Here is a 16,470-nt window from a genome sequence, read left to right as displayed (position 1 = left end):
GGTATTTCTTTTACAGATGGACTAGGCTCTTCAGGGTTTACCAGGTCTGGGGAAGACAAAACATTGTTGTCGTCAGGTAACGTGGCACCCTCCTCAGAAAATGAGGACATCAACACAGAATCAGCAAGGGTAACGTCACCATCTTTACGGGCTTGGGGTCACAGAAATCTCTGGGGCATCACAACTGAGGGGCTTATCCAGCACCTCCAGACTAGGACGCACTAATCCGCCCGCAATATCATTTCCTAGCAACATGGCCACCCCCTCTATTGGTAAGGTCGGACAGACTGCGACGGGGAAAAATCCCGTAACAAGTTCTGATTTGATATAGACCTGGTGAACGGGTCTGGGAGCATAACCCATCTCTATTCCACGCAGCACAACATTAAATCCGCATGCACTGTCTGCCGAGAATGGTAGAGCACTAGACAGGATTAAGGTCTGAGACCCTCCAGTGTCTCTAAGTATGCGCACCGATTTTAGATCAGTGGATTTATCAGTTAGTGATACAAAACCATCAAAGATAAATGGATTAAAACAAGGGTCTGGCACCTTACTACCACAATCAAGCACCTCAGGATGGAACGCTGCTTTCACAAAGGCAACACCTTTGGGTTGCTGAGAATTCACGGCTTTGCGTTTTAGGGCCAAACAGTCCGCAATGACATGTCCTGGTTTATGACAGTAGAAACACTCTCGACTCTCTTTAGAGCCTAAGGGTGTAACAGTGCGAGCCTGCTGCGCAGCACTAAACTGACTTCTCTTTAACCAGAAAAGAGGACTTATGGGTGAGCACATACTCGTCTGCGAGAACTCCTGCAGTTGCTAAAGTGGTTACTTTCTGCTCATTCAGGTATAACACTATACTCTCTGGAAGACACTTTTTAAAGTCTTCCAGCAACATCAATTCACGCAATGAATCATAATCACTGGCTTTTGACGCAGCGCACCACTTGTCAAAGAGGATACCTTTTTTCCGGGCAAACTCCACATACGTTTGGGAGGGAGGTTTCCTCTGTAGCCGAAATTTCTGCCTGTATGCTTCTGGAACCAATTCATATGCTTGCAACACAGCTGATTTAACACAAGAATACTCCAAACTGTCTTTTAAGGGAAGCGCAGCTACCACCTCTTGGGCTTTTCCAGTCAGTTTACACTGTAACAAAAGGGGCCAGATCTCACTAGGCCACCGCAAAGCACCCGCAATGCGCTCAAATGCTGCAAAATAAGAATCCACCTCAGCCTCTTTAAAGGCAGGCACTAAAGAAATGCACTTACTAATGTCATAAGGAGTAGTAGACACGGGGGCAGAACCTGGACCATCAGCGGAGACAGATGAGGCTCGTGGCTGAGACTCCAGCTCCAGCTTACGCAGCCTCACTGTTTTATCTGCCTCTATTTCCAGCTTTCTGATCTCAAGCTCTAATTGAGCTCGCCTGGCTTGAGCCTTCTCCTCGGCCTCCAACTGGAGCCATGCCAAGCGCACCTTTAGCCGGGCCCCGTCCCGTGCTTCTGAACTTCCAGAGGAAAGGGGATCATAGCAAGGGAGCGTGCGCGGCGTCTTCCCCCGCTCATCTCCCACACTGTCATGACCCGTACCATCTTTATGGTCCCCCTCAAATGACGAAGTTTGACTAGGCTCACCAGAGACCACAGGCACTTCAGGCAGATCAGGGACTTGCATTAGACCAGCCTCCACCAACTCGTCTACTACCCGCTTTTTCAGGTCACTCTTACGGAGTGTTTTAGAGACCTGTAGCTTAAGGTGTTCTGCAATTTGCAGCAATTCGCATTTGCGGCAGCTCTCAAGGAGCACAACAGACGGAGCTTTTAAAAAATCCTCTAAACAAAATGGAGCCGACATGGCGCTCAAAACAGGGAAGAGGGCAGAAGAATAAAAAAAACCCAAAATTGAGCAAAACACGTTTTCTCTTTCACAAAAGGGAATTCTCCTTATGGGGAAAAGGAGGATCCCGGACGAGCCGCCACTTATGTTACGACCCCCTCTGCTAGGCGTCAGGGAAGGAGTAACATACACAAGCCCCCAACACAAAACCGAGTAAAGAAAAAGGTTTTAATCTCAAACTTTGAACAGAAAACCAACAGGGCAGTTCAACAGACCACTGGGCAAACAATTATTACATAAAGAAAAAACAGTCAAGAGTATAAGTTAAAGGTTAACTAAGGCAAGCTGGCAGCACACAAAATAAAAGCTAGGGGTTAACTAAGGCAAGCCAGCATCACAAAACTCTAATGAAACTAAGTTCAGCTGGTTTAGCAAACAAAGAGCAACACAGCAAACAGTTTCAACAAACAACGTTCAAGTGAGAGGCAACGAGGAGGACACTGCATGTCACTTCAGCGCAGCAGTTCCCCATAGTGTGAAGGATCTTCAGCCTTTTATACTCCCAGGTGCAGACAATCAGCCAGTCAATTGGTCTTGGAGTGGCCATGGGATCTCCCGGCAGCCAATCGTCCATGAGGTCTGACACACTGCGATCTGCATAAAAGAAGGCTGGCACCGGACTCCCAGCAGCCAATCCTCCACGAGTCCTAGCACTCTTGGATTTGCATAAAAAAAAAGGCAGTTTCACTCCCTCCAAGGCCTCTGGCCGTAACAGTCTCAATATATCTACGCTTATGTTTGTATTGTAAATAAAGTAAATCCATGCTAACACATACACAGTTTCTGTGTTTAACTACTGAATGACACATATTTTGCAGAAACAGGTTATGCAGAAATGTTGCCATGGCAATATTGCTGAAAGATTGCATCAAGCCTCTGATTTAGGCCAAAGGTTACTACACAGTTACAGAATAGCAGCCTATTATTGCTAAAATCAGCACATTTCAGCTGGGGCCCTACCTGTGTCTGCAGAAGTTCCCCTGCCGCTGTTTACTTAAATTACAGAGCCCTGACCATGTTTTTCTCATGACTTTAACTCCAATCCAACAAGCAGAAATGAAGACCACACTAATTCAGAGTTCAGACATTTAAACTGTATCAGTCTTTGTTATAGTGTTCGCTTATTTAATAACATAATAACATGTAAGCCACAGACTAAAGTCTCTTAGTAATTCCATGAGAAATTGACTTTAAAAGACAAAATAACCTTTGGCAACCAGTAATCATGCCCACTGATTTTGCTCTTTCTCCTGCACAGTTACATAATAGATATAAGCCAAGTGCTCTACAAAGTAGCAGTTTAGAATCAACAGACATGTGATGAGGAATATGTTTCTGTGACACCACGGGCACACAAACAGCCTAGTGAACTAGAAGCTGATAGCATGCAGTGGTTAACCTCCAAAACCACCAAATCGCCTGCACACGTCTTCATGTCCTCATCTTTGCTACATGTTAATAAGATGTGTACATGAAGTGTTCCTGAGGTTATCCAATTAATTCATAGTTTCAGATGACTGTGAAAATAAATACGTTCATGTTCATTAAAGGCATTAAGCACAGGCTAACCTGTGTGGCTACAGTAGGCAATATTGTGATTGTGGTCCATGTAACTCATGATACTCAAAGAATGCTTTAATTTAAATAAAACAATGTTTGATTCTGGTGTTAATCATCACTTTTGCACTCTGGTTACTATACTCTTAAAGGATGTGTTAAAAATGTTAAACTAGTAACTCAGTAATTGTGTGTTAGCCCTGTTTTCAGCTAAATAAATTAAGTATTGTATTTTTACTATGCAAACTGAATCAATGTCATATCTAGTTTTCAGTCTTTTTCACAATCCTGCCTTCATTATAATTTTACCAAATCAAATATTTCATGACTGAACTAAGGCAATGCATTTAAAGTGAAATTAGATAATGAAATAAATGAAAACACACAATAATCAAAATACACATGTTGGAAAAATGAATCAAATTCTGCCCAGCAACCTGACATACCAGTGGCAGGAAGCGGGAGTCTTTTGTTCAAGACAGTGAGTCAAATATAGGATGCATGGCACTGTATGCTGGCAGGCCCTGCAGTGATGGCACCCTCTGCAGGCACCGATGCTTTACAAAAGGGGTGTCGAACTCGAGAGCCAGTGTCCTGCAGGTTTTAGATCTCACCCTGGGTCAAAACACCTGAGTCAAATGATTAGTTCATTACCAGGCCTCTGGAGAACTTGTTGAGGAGGTAATTTTGCCATTCAAATCAGCTGTGATGGATCAAGGACACATCTAAAAACCTGCAGGACACCGGCCCTCGAGGTCTAGAGTTCGACACCTGTGCTCTACAAGAATTGTCACTGCTGGATCCATGCTGCAAACCTCAAACCCCATGCTCTGAATCTGATCCAAACAAGTTCAGACTGAGCTCACCTAAACTGCCCTCTGATCACTCAGCATTCCCATGGCCCCAGGGGCTGGGCCTGTGTGTGAATAGCAATAGTCTCAGTAGGCTGGGGTCTGATTGGCTGTTATCCAAACAAGGTATGTCTGTGTTGTTAATGTTTAAAATCGGTTTGACAATAACCATAAGGTCTGTTGAAACACAAGTGTAAGGCAGACTACTCTTGTTTCTAGGTCAGTATGGCTGCAATGGAAGATTTTTTACTACATACTCCGAATGTAACATCTCTGCTCATCACAGTTGTGATCCTACTTGCTTTCTATCTAATCTGCACCAAACTTGCTTCTGAGAGAAACTACCCTCCAGGTCCCACACCACTGCCGCTGTTTGGCAATTTGCTACAGTTGAATCGTCAGCCGCTTCACATTGCGCTCTATGAGGTATGCAAAAAATCAAATACAGTGCTTGACAAAATTATTAAGCCACCATACAATGTAAAGATTATACTTCAACTGCTCTAAAATAACAGCATTGGCTATTACCAAAATCTTTTTTTGAATGTTTTTGTAATTAAACTGACATTCCATGCTAAACTATAATTTATTATATATTTTTTAAAGCAGATGCTAATTTACGATTATTTACTTGAATTCCTGAACAAAAAAATGTTTGTGCAGTTGAAAGTTCTCTTTGAACAATTTCTGACTTCTCCGAGGAGTCCAGTGTGCCCGCTCAAATTTAGGTATAAAACTATGAATTGAATTTGCCTAATAAATAACAATTGAATTCTAAGTTTTAAACAAGTTTTTGACAGACTTCTAAAATTAAAAAAAATTCACGACATAAAGTTTGTTTTTTTGACGCAGTGTTTGTTGGCAAAGGCAAACAGATTTATTATTAAATGCTACAATTTATTTCCACTCAGATGTGGAGAAACTTAAAAACTTTTGTCTCCTTGTGTTTTACTCACTTCAGCTGTCCAAGAAGTATGGTCCAGTATTCACTGTCCATTTGGGGCCCAAAAAGACAGTGGTGCTGGCAGGTTACAAGATGATCAAGCAAGCTCTGCTGAATGTTGATGCCTTTTCAGACAAAGAAATACTTCCAATTATTAGTGACTTAAAATTAACTCATGGTGGGTGGAAAAAATGTTTTTCTGTGTGTGTATGTTGAGGTTTCTTTTTAATATTTGCTTTTCTTCTGGTACTTGAAAAATTCTCTAGGAATTGTTTTTGCCAGTGGAGATTCATGGAGAGAGATGAGGCATTTTGCATTAACAAACTTAAAAGAGTTTGGAATGGGAAAGACGGCAATCGAAGAAAAAATCATAGAGGAGTCTGAGTGCCTGATTGAAGTATTTGAAGAAAAAAAAGGTAAAACACCTTTTGACACAATAACTTTTGCTAATAGCTCTGTTTTTACAAATCAGTCTTAAATTTGTATTCATTCATTTAAAATTATTGTAACTCCGAAATGACAACACAGGCACGGCTTCTTCAAGACGAGCGCTTCGCTGCATTTATTGAATGCTGTGAAAAAACACAAAGGCTTTAAGCGCTTCAGTCTATCAAAAGTAACACTTGTGTTTTAACAACAAAAAAAATTACCTCGTGGCCACCTGCCACTTCTACGGAAGAGGATTAGGGCCACTGGAAAAAAAACCTGAGAAAAAAGTCAGAATTCTGACTTTTCTGAGAAAAAAGTCAGAATTCTGACTTTTTTTTCTCAGAATTCAGGAAAAGAAGAAGAAGGAAAAAAAAAAAAGATGTGCCCACTTTTGTTTTTTCCCAGTGGCCCTAATCCTCTTCCGTGAACTTCGGAGGTCCTAGAACAATAACTTTACAGTCCTGTGCATTCTAAATAAAAACATAAAATAATTAGAACACCATACATAACAAATTTTCACAATATTACAATACAATTATATCAAATATCTTGAACAGCTGGTAGACTAACCAGGCTTTTGCAGATAGCTCGCTGAACTCCTTAGTGCGATTATTAAACGTGGGCTCACAGCCTATATTATCACACGCAAAACCTCGCGATAATAGCGGTGTAACAAAAACTTGTTCTTTGTGACAAGATAAACATGTCTCTTGTACAAGAAAACGCACCTTTACAATATTGTCCACAGAAATGTACAAGCAGGAACATTTTAACTGCTGGAACCATCTATTAAACTTCTTTATACATAAGCCATTTCTGTGACACTAGCAATTATCATTTAATCAACACATTGCAGCTACAGGAACAGCTTGGCCATTGAAACTCATGCCATGAAACTCCCAGCGCACACTTTTGTGCTGGTGTTAATGCCGTTATGAGGCTTGGAACTCTGTACTTATTGAGTCAGCACAGGACAATAACTAGCATTTTTAATGATTTTTACGTAATATGTAATTCAGCACTCGCATTGTGCAACCACATTCTGTAACATTCCCCGATAGTCTAAGGAGCTTCGAAAGAAAAGCGTCTTGACTTATGACCCTTCCCTTTATGCAATACCCGACACTGGGTAACAGAGGCACCAGATCCTGATTTATTTGCCTAGATTTTCTCAGGCAGATTAGTCATTAACCAGGGATGTTGGTGCACATTTTGCTCTTCAAACTTGTACACTTTAACTTATTTGAACAGGTTGTTGGCTTTAAATTCAAGACAAATATGTTTATAAACAACATCGAAAACAATTTCTTGGGTTAATATATTTTGTTTATACAGTTTAATGAAATGTGACTTGTAATTTACAGCAATTAAGATTGTGTGACTGAATGACTGCAAAATGCATGACTGCATTTATTTTGTTATTTTCATTTTACTCATAGTCCCAACTTAGCGCTTTCATAAAATGGTAGTTATACATTCATCCCTGGTTGGAGACCTTAAGCAAACATATCAGGAAGGGCTGTGTTGTAACACACAAAACAAACTTGTTCCTGCATCCTGCCTTTGTGAATGTTTATTACCTGAGGCTTCTAGTTCTTACTGTGTTGGTCCTTAAATAAAAACACCTTCCTTTTTCTGTCAGGTAAAGCCTTTGACACTGCTGAGGCTGTGAACGCTGCTGTTTCCAATATCATCTGTTCGATTGTTTATGGTAAAAGATTTGAATATGATGACCCAGAGTTCAGAGTGATGTTGAGTCGAGCTATTAGGAATACTCAACTCCTGGGCTCTGCTTCAGTGCAGGTATGATAACAATCTGACAGAAACAGTTCTTCACATCCTCACTCCCCTGTCACTTGTCAGGTTGTTTTGCTGCTTACTGCTACTTACTACTACTCCTTTACATGTTTGTAATTATTTGTCTTTTTGTTTTGTTTTTTGTCTTCTTTCTAGTACCTAGTCTAGTTTCCATTGCTTATAACCTGTTGGAATGGTTTTAGAACCCTTCTTATTGTCTGCCTGTTTGCCTTTCTGGCTGCTGACCTCATGAGCCTGATTAACCTTTGATTAAAAATGTAGATTTTGTCTTGCTCTTGTCTCCTGTGTTCTAAGTTCAGTAGATCAGCATTACTATTTACCTTTAGTCAAAATGCAGTTTTTAGTGTAAATTCAGAATGTTAAAAGAAGACATTAAGGCCAATAGTATTTAGTCATTACAAAATATCTGCAAAATCATAACCATGTCATCCATGCCCTGCCACGAACAGGATTTCAGGATCTCTTATCTAAATGGAAGATTAATAGCAACAGGATATCATGTCCAGTAATGCAGTTTTCTATAATTAAACATATAAATACAATGTATTTGTTAAACTGGTAATGTGTGGTGACTCTAACTTTCTTGTTTGTTCAACAGTTGTATAACTACTTTCCAATGCTGTTCAGTTGGGTTAAAGCCCGCAAAGAGCTGATAGAGAACGCCTTTGCTAATAGAAGACAGATCGCAGCATTGATTAAAGGTTTAGAGGACACCCTTGATCCACAGATGTGCAGCAGTTTGGTCGATTCATTTCTCGCTCGGAAGATTCAGCTTGAGGTAAGACCTAAATTTGATTAAATACCTTTCCAAAGTAATCTTATTACTGAGACTCATTTCTTCCCTTTTTTTTCTACTTGTAAGGCATCTGGAAATATAGATAAAAATATAAGTTCTCACTATCACGAAGACAACCTACTGATTACTGTTGTCAACCTATTTACTGCTGGCTCAGAATCTACATCTACTACTATAAGATATGGCTTAATGCTCATGGCCAAGTACCCTGAAATACAAGGTAAGAAATATAATACACTTATTTACTGGTGATGCTTCATTCACCAGACATCTGGGCAATGTGGAAATGAAACAAAGGTATTTTAAGTGAAAAGAAAGCAAAATCAAAAAACAACATTTTCATAAAATTTAGACCGGGTTATGCAGCTTTTTCTAACAGGGGAAGAAAAGATGGTGAGAAACACTTACGTCAAAGAAAAAGCAAATGTGAGAAATGATTTAGAACAAAAACAGTCCTACCCATGGACAAATAGCCATTGTCTAGTAACCCAGAATACTGTCAAACTGGCTCTCTGGCAATACTCATCATTTCCACTCCCTGGTCCATTTACTCATTAGATTACTATCTACTACTGGCTAAGAATAAGACAGTGGCAGATAAAGAAGGGCGGAAAAAACAATATCAAACACAAAACCAATAACAAACCACAGTAGGCTTGCCACGGCTTCACCGGGTTTGCTAGATGTCCCTTTTACTTAGCTCCAGCAGTGTGCAGAATACTGCAGATATAAACGTGAATTCAAACCTAACAGCAAATTAATAAATTGCTCTTAAATAGAATAATTTGTGTAACAACACTACTACAGTTTTAATCATTACTTGGTTTGTTTTTTTTGTTCTTTTTGTAGACAAAGTCCAGGAGGAACTGGATCAGGTAGTAGAAAATCGCCAGGTCCGAGTGGGAGACAGAAAGAGCCTGCCGTTCACTGACGCTGTCATCCATGAAATACAAAGAGTGATTAATACTACGCCTTTTATTGTACGTTGTGTTTCACAAGATGTCACCTTTCAGTCCTACTTCATCAAGAAGGTAAAACAAAAGTCAAACAGTTCCAGTTCTGAACCAATTAGTGACACTGTACACATCTGCATTTTTATTTTTAAAAAAATGACACGTGAGAGCAGAACAAACAGCATCAAGAGTAACATGAAACTAACACACTGGGCTCTGTAGGACCCTCACCAAGATGTACAGGCTACTATGTAGGATAATGACTCTTGTTCAGACTGTCATTGTTCTCAAACTATAGTAGATCTTAGTCTGTTTATTTGGGTTTTTTATTTTCATATCCATAAATTATGACAAATTGAAATTCTAAATAAGATTTTAGTGTTAAAACAATCACTGAAAACGATGGGTGCTTTAATATATTAAGTTACCCTATAGGTAATTTTTTTATTTAACAACAAATGTGCTGAAATAAACAGTTACAATAAGAAAACAATAAGGAATGAATATATTGTATAACATTACTGCACAAAAGATACAAAAGGAACACAGGGGGAGGCTAAAATAACAAGAAAAACCCCTGACAAATGCAACTTGCTATAAATTTTTTTTTTTTTTTTTTTTTTTTAAAACAAACTATGTAAAATGTACAACAAGTAATTAAACTCAGGAATTTTTTGTTGCCTAATATAGAAATGAACAATTAATGAATACATATAAAGGAAGAAATTAGCTCAGCATACACATTATTGCTGTTTTGGTAATTTACAATATGAGTTAATTTTCGGAAACTTAAGTACAATTTATTTCATGAGAAATAAGACAATGTCTTAAGACAATGAGAAAGCAATCTTCTCCATATTTTAGGGAACCCCAGTGATTGGTCTGCTTTCATCAGCTCACTCGGATGAGAATAACTGGGAAAAGAGTTCTGCTTTTAATCCAGCCCATTTCCTGGATGAGAAAGGCAATTTTAGAAGGAGAGAGGCCTTTATCCCATTCTCTGTAGGTAAGTGTGTGGGTTCTTTTTTTTTTTTTTTTTTTTTTTTAACACAAAGAAATATAAGACTAAGACAAACATTAAGATGGCTTAACAGTTTGCGATTCCCTGATTTCTTGCAGGGTCGAGGGTTTGTGCTGGAGAGAGTCTGGCCAAAATGGAGGTTTTCCTTTTCTTCGCCTCCCTCCTCCAGCGCTTTCGATTCACTCCTCCACCTGGAATGACTGGAGATGACCTGGATCTGACACCAGTTGTAGGGTTCACCCTCACCCCTTTACCTCATAAGCTCTGTGCCATCAGCAGATTTTAAAGATTAAGTGTAGAACACACAAGTGGTATCTTTCTTTAACCATTTTGGTTACACAAAAACGCAAACAACAAGCTGTAGGAGTTTGATCTGCTTGTTCTTATTAAAGGTATTGTTGTCATTGTCAAAACCAAGTTTGCTGTTTTTTAAACACACCTATCATAAATCCCCTGAGTGAAGTTTTTAAAATTTGGCTACAAACACCATGAAATCAGGGATGAATTAATTAGATTTTGGTGGTCTAAAGCCACTGTAACCTCATGAAACATTTTTGGCAATAAATCAAGAATTCAATAAAGAAGCAAGGATATTTTTATTATCCCTAAAGGACAATTTGTTGTTCAGACAGCAGAAATCACACAACCATCAAGCAAAATGCAATAAATGTACAAAAAAAGCAGGAGTAAGAACACAGCATGGTATTCAATGTATTTGTCCTGTATAATGTTTGCAGTTAGATGGAAGCAACGTAAAACTTCCGAGTCCTAATCTTATGCGTATAACTCGGAAAGGTCATTCAGGGTCAACTGGAAGCATATGTACAATATTTGGTTAATTTGACACATTTTACTGCATCTATTTCTTTCATTTAATTTTTCTCTCTTAGCTTTTCAGGTTGACCTTTTGATTTCCCCATGTGTATCAATCAATTTTTACACACCGAACTCTGTTCAAGGTACATGAGCGCACGGTGAAGGTAGTGGAGGGGCCCATATTTGCATTGGCCCAGTAGGTAAATGCCACAGCCCTGGATTCAGTGACCCTGTACTAGCTGATCAAAGAGATTATAATGCCACTCCCCTCAGCTGAGTTGGAATGGTGGTTATTTGTATCCCTCTGTTGGTCTAGAGATGTACAGTTGTGGTCAGAAATGTACTCATCATGGGGATGAATGTCATGGTAAATTTTGGGTTTTAAGGATTTCTTTAAACTTTCCGTTTATACATTATTATAAATTGTCTATTTTCTCTAATGCACACAGGGTCAAATATATGCATATAACCCAACTAATATTTAATTAAATAAACCTCAGGAAGCTCCATTTCGACCAGATGGTCACCATCAGCAGAATTCTGGCATAAATGTGGCTTCTTTGGTAGAAGTAACTTTAAATGATTGAACTGGTTAAATTGCTCCATTCATCTTTTTCTCCTCATTTAATTCAGGGTTACAGGGGCTGGAGCCTATTCTAGATGCCATAGGGCGAGAGGCAGGGTATGCCCTGTGCAGGTCACCAGTCTGTCGCAGGACCAACACAGAGACAGATTTACGCTCACATTCACACCTACGGTCTTGACCAGCTGGCAGATTAAAACCCAGGGCCTCACTTCATTGTGGATGGTGACACTGGCGTTCCAGCAGTTTCCACTTAATGGCAGACTTGAGACGTTGTAGTTTCTGAACATCCTAACCAATTTCCTCTCATGTGGAGGGTGACAGTTTGAGTATTCTTTCACTTTGGCAAAGTGGCTACACATCTGAATAAGTTACAATTATTTAAACTTATTTAAACTATTTAATCTTGGAATCTGCATCTATCCATCTATCTGCTACACAAAGAAACTGCCAACTGTAGTGAAACATGATCACTAGCAAGAAGTTAATAGGAGTTGGCCTTGTCAACTTAAAAGACATTTGGTCCTGTGTGGATTAGAGAAAGTCCAAGATAAATTCAAACGGCAACCAATTCTTGTTTTTTTTTTTTTTTTTTTTTTAAGTCATTAAAGATGTATGCATTACAATCATTCCACCCTGAAAAAAAAAAAAAAACACTTAAAAGAAATAATTAAAAGCCCAATTACTACCCATTTATGCCCACAACAGTATACAGCAGGTAAGGCTAAAAGCACCGGATTTTTGTTCTGTATAACAAAAAAAAAAGTTTTACAGAAAGAAACATTACCATTACTTGTCTTTTAGCATAACAATGAAAGTGTTGTCTTCTTCCTTTATATTCAAAATAAGGCAAACACCCAAAACTCGTCACCAATCTAGATGGATAAATACAAATACCACAGAAAAAAATATACACACATCTGATTTTGTCCTGAATCTCCCCTTTTAAGAATCACGTTTTTCTTTTTGTTTTTTATTTAAGCATTCTCAGTTTTATATGAGAATGGCTTGTCATCTCTAAAATAGTGAAATGGAAGCATGCTTTGGATCATAAGGTCCTTGTGTTTTATAATCAGTTTGCCCAGCTGTATGAAAATTAACAGTTGATAACGCCAGTAATGGTGATATAAGATAAACATGTCATTTAAAATGTCAGAATTATTTAATTGTTGCCTGTAGCAAATACAAATTATAATATTTAGTAAAAGATTGTAGTATCCTATTGCTGATTGTACCCTCTCCCTTGCTACATTGTTTATTGTTATATTTGAAAACATGTTCATAATGCTGCAGTCACTTTAAAAAAGTACATCAAAGCCCTTGTGGTCCTCAAACAGTGTGTGGAATCTAAAGCCATCTATGGTCCTTCCACTTTGATAATATTGATCTGCTGGTCCTGTGAAGAGTGGTCCGAGTTCAGCACTGGTTGAGTGGAAACGCTGCAGTCCTGGAAAGTCCTTGTTGAACAGCTGCTTTGGAATTCCGATGTTTTACTCTCCAATGCTCTGAAAGTCTGAGGATGTGACTGTATGCTGTATGTGGAGACATATGATTGTGTGTAGGGTGGCATGAGTGCTTGACTGGTCTGCTGAATATATGCAGCTGAATAAGGTTGTGTTTGAGAAGGGGTGTGAGTAAGAGGAAGGCTTTCAGTATTGCTACATGGTGGAAACCCATTCACGGTTGTAGGACTGAGTCCCGGCAATTTAAAGGCCTCCACATTTTCTAAACCTTCTAAAGAGCTGTAGCTAGGCTGGGTTTGGCTACACTGAGTGTAAGTGCCTTGACTAAAACTGAAGGTGTCTTGGTTAAACGAGGTAGAGGCAGAAGCTGCTGCCAAAGCAGAGGGTGAAGGAGTCTTGTTTTTCTGCTTTTGAACACTGCTACCATGACCCATTTTGGTTGCAATGGTCTGTAGAGTGTTGAGGATCTGCTTCTGAATTTGGGTCTGCTGCGACTGCTCCCTCTCCAGACGGCACTGCTGCTCTACAAGCATCTTCACTGCAAGGCCCAAGCTGCGCACTTCAGAGCCCAAACTCTGAATCTGATCCTGGAAACCGCTTCTGACTCCAGCGTCCTGGGCTGCCTGCTGTGGACTCGGGTTCCCTTCAGTACGAGGAGCACCCTGACTCCCAGGGGCCTGTATGCGGATAACAGCGCCCCCGGGAGACGCAGATGTTAAAGGTGCTTGTGGTCGGTTAGAAAGACGAATCCCAACTCGAGGAGGAGGATGAGGGGGAGGAGGAAGGGAACGAACAGATAGCCCTGGTCTCTGGGTGAGAGAACGTCTAGGAGCGCTGCTACTTCCAGGCTGATTCCCTGTAACAGTCTGTGTAACATTGAAAACATTTCATTTAAAATGGTGTTCATATTGCAGTCGTACTAACAAAAAGCTCAAAAACAGATGGTGTTTGTATGGCCAGGCTCCCAGACTCAGATCAGAAAATAAGATTTTGTTTTTTGGGTCAAGCAAAAAATTTACCAAATACAAAACACAGAAATGTTTTAAGAGAAATAAAAGTGGCGATAAAGAGTCTAAAGACCCGACCATATCACTCCCATGAGGTGACAGCTAAAATTGTGTAAGGAGAAATAAAGCCTATGATTTAACAGGTACTCTCTGATGGTGATAAACTCACATCTTTGTTTAGTAAAAGGGATTCAAAAGCTAAGTGTTAGCTAAAGCTAAATGTATCTCACCTTTTCAGTGGTCAGATCGTAGGTTTCAGGTGGCTGTGGCACAGCATTCCTCATGTCAGCGCCCTGGACACTTGACGGATCTCTCCTTAACAATGACGCCACTGTTGAAAACTGGTGAAAAACAACGTATGAAAGACTGAATAATATTTGGAGGCTAGTTTATGGTAAATTACACAGATTCCATGCACCTGAAGACAGTAAATATAAGTGGTACAACTGGGATTATGACAAGTACACTAATGCTTAGGTACCTTCAGTCTGTGTGACAATGCTTTATCCAAAATTCTCTTTCGAGCTGCCAGCATTGAACTAGTGGCTGGAGAAGGTGTGACTCTCCGCCTCACTGCTGGCGTGGAAGTCATAGCACTGGTTTCTGACCTTGGTAGAGTGGACTGGGGAGCTCTTTGTTGGCTCTGCTGTGCGAGTGACGTGACACTGACAATCTGGATATCATTTTCATCCTTATGTTCTTCAGGTTGCTGTTCTTTCCTGTTGCCTCCACTGGTTTCCCCAGAGGAAGAGCCCTCTGAGCTGGTGGGAGTCTGTTTAGCAAAGTCAGCAGCAGCTGCAAAGCCAAGACGTTGAGATGAATCCCGTAATAGGTTTCGGATTTGAATGTTACTCCAGCTCTGCTGTACTGCTCCAGTTTGAGCTTGCACCTGTGCTGGTGATGTGCTACTTCCAGGCTCTACAGGTCTCACCCTCCCTGGCGGCCTCCCCTGGAACTCTCTCAGGAACAAGTAGATGGCCTGAGCGGAAACCTTAATGTTCTCCAGCTCCAGCACAGCTTTGATTTTACGGAAACTCAGGCCAGCCTGTCGCAGCTCTACCACTTTGTGCTTTGCAGCATCATCGAGCCGGCCCATGGTGAATTCACCTGCTCTGACCTGTCATAAAAAAGTGAAATTTAGAGTATGTTTAATATTATTATTATTATTATTAATAACAATATGTATAATAATATAGAAAAATGGGATCTCTGTAACAATGTTAGAGGTGTAAGGTAATAGCAGCCTTGGCAATAGCTTTGAAATGAAAAAACTAAAAATCCACATATTGTGAAAAAGTATTTGCCTCCTTTCTAATTTCTTACAATCAGGAAGGGGGCAAATACTTTGTCATAGCACTCTTCATAGCACAAATGTAATACACATATGATAATATAGTAAATTGTAATCATCCTCTTTGGAGCTAAAAGAGGCCACCCAAACATGTGAGATATCGATGGAAAGCCCAGGATGTCCTCGGTTTAATACATTAGGACTTAGTTGGGTAACTCAAATAAGTCAAAAGACATAGATCGAAAACAAATGTCCATTATATAGGAGGATATATGATTACCTCACATCTCAGATACTTTGAATGTCATTATGAATTCTTCCTGCTAATATTATGAGAATATTATGAGAACCCTAATATATATGTATCTCTCTCTCTCTCTCTCTCTCTCTCTCTCTCTCTCGAGAGAGAGAGAGAGAGAGAGAGAGAGAGAGAGAGAGAGAGAGTGAGAGAGAGTGTGTGTGTGTCTTTAAACTGCTGTAAAAATAAATAAATAAAAGACATCATCATGTCAAGCTAAACTACAAAATCAGGAAACTTCTCCTTTCGGAAATGTGGCTGTCATAACAAAAACATCAACTTACTGGCTAAACGGAGGAAACTGAAAACACTGCCAATATCTTACATTATCATATAAATATGAAATACAACCAACTATAAATCCAGCGCATAAAAAAAATGTTTTTTTTTTTATTTCTTCTTTTTGTAAGTTCTTCTAGGAACAAGGCTGTGTGCTTTTTAAATTTAATTAAAATTTCCTCAAGAAGAAAAACATATTAGTGTAGGATTATTTTTTAAACAAGGGCATTTTATTGCTGAGTGAGAAGGTAGTGTTGTACAGTAACTCCGTGTTAGCTGCGCGGGGTAACCACCTCAGCTAGCACAGTATCCTTAGAAAGTGATGCACTCACTTGATCTAGAAGAAGGAAGCTCGATCGATGTTTCCTGTTCGGTTATTTCTTTTCACGTAGCTCGACGAGGTTATTTCACGAGTGCGCTGGGTCGCACACGCGCTCACTTACAAACTCACATTTTGTC

At 39.6% G+C, this 16,470-nt stretch overlaps 2 protein-coding genes across 3 annotated transcripts; one reads left to right on the top strand and one right to left on the bottom strand.

The window, feature by feature from the left end:
• Positions 1 to 4,201: 4,201 nt before the first annotated feature.
• LOC146388549 (cytochrome P450 2K1-like) lies at positions 4,202 to 10,865 on the top strand. 2 transcript variants are annotated; one of them, XM_084925923.1, is made up of 10 exons: positions 4,202 to 4,440; positions 4,653 to 4,740; positions 5,276 to 5,435; positions 5,524 to 5,673; positions 7,329 to 7,489; positions 8,103 to 8,282; positions 8,367 to 8,520; positions 9,150 to 9,331; positions 10,118 to 10,259; positions 10,373 to 10,865. In XM_084925923.1, exons 3-10 carry the CDS (start codon positions 5,351 to 5,353, stop codon positions 10,558 to 10,560), a joined length of 1,242 nt encoding a protein of 413 aa, XP_084782049.1. In that variant the 5' UTR covers positions 4,202 to 4,440; positions 4,653 to 4,740; positions 5,276 to 5,350; the 3' UTR covers positions 10,561 to 10,865. The 2 variants fall into 2 exon arrangements, with proteins under 2 accessions (XP_084782049.1, XP_084782048.1); XM_084925922.1 differs by having other exon boundaries at positions 4,534 to 4,740.
• LOC146388548 (uncharacterized) lies at positions 10,852 to 16,457 on the bottom strand. The gene is made up of 4 exons (XM_084925919.1): positions 16,344 to 16,457; positions 14,625 to 15,260; positions 14,374 to 14,484; positions 10,852 to 14,002 (listed from the first exon to the last, which is right to left on the bottom strand). Exons 2-4 carry the CDS (start codon positions 15,237 to 15,239, stop codon positions 13,031 to 13,033), a joined length of 1,698 nt encoding a protein of 565 aa, XP_084782045.1. The 5' UTR covers positions 15,240 to 15,260; positions 16,344 to 16,457; the 3' UTR covers positions 10,852 to 13,030.
• Positions 16,458 to 16,470: the final 13 nt, after the last annotated feature.

The sequence above is a fragment of the Perissodus microlepis genome, chromosome 4 (genome assembly GCF_051167445.1).
Source record: "Perissodus microlepis isolate ML-2025 ecotype Zambia chromosome 4, ASM5116744v1, whole genome shotgun sequence".
Classification (NCBI taxonomy): domain Eukaryota; kingdom Metazoa; phylum Chordata; class Actinopteri; order Cichliformes; family Cichlidae; genus Perissodus; species Perissodus microlepis.
Note: the sequence above shows the minus strand (reverse complement) of the source record. Positions and strands in the feature narration are given on the sequence as shown.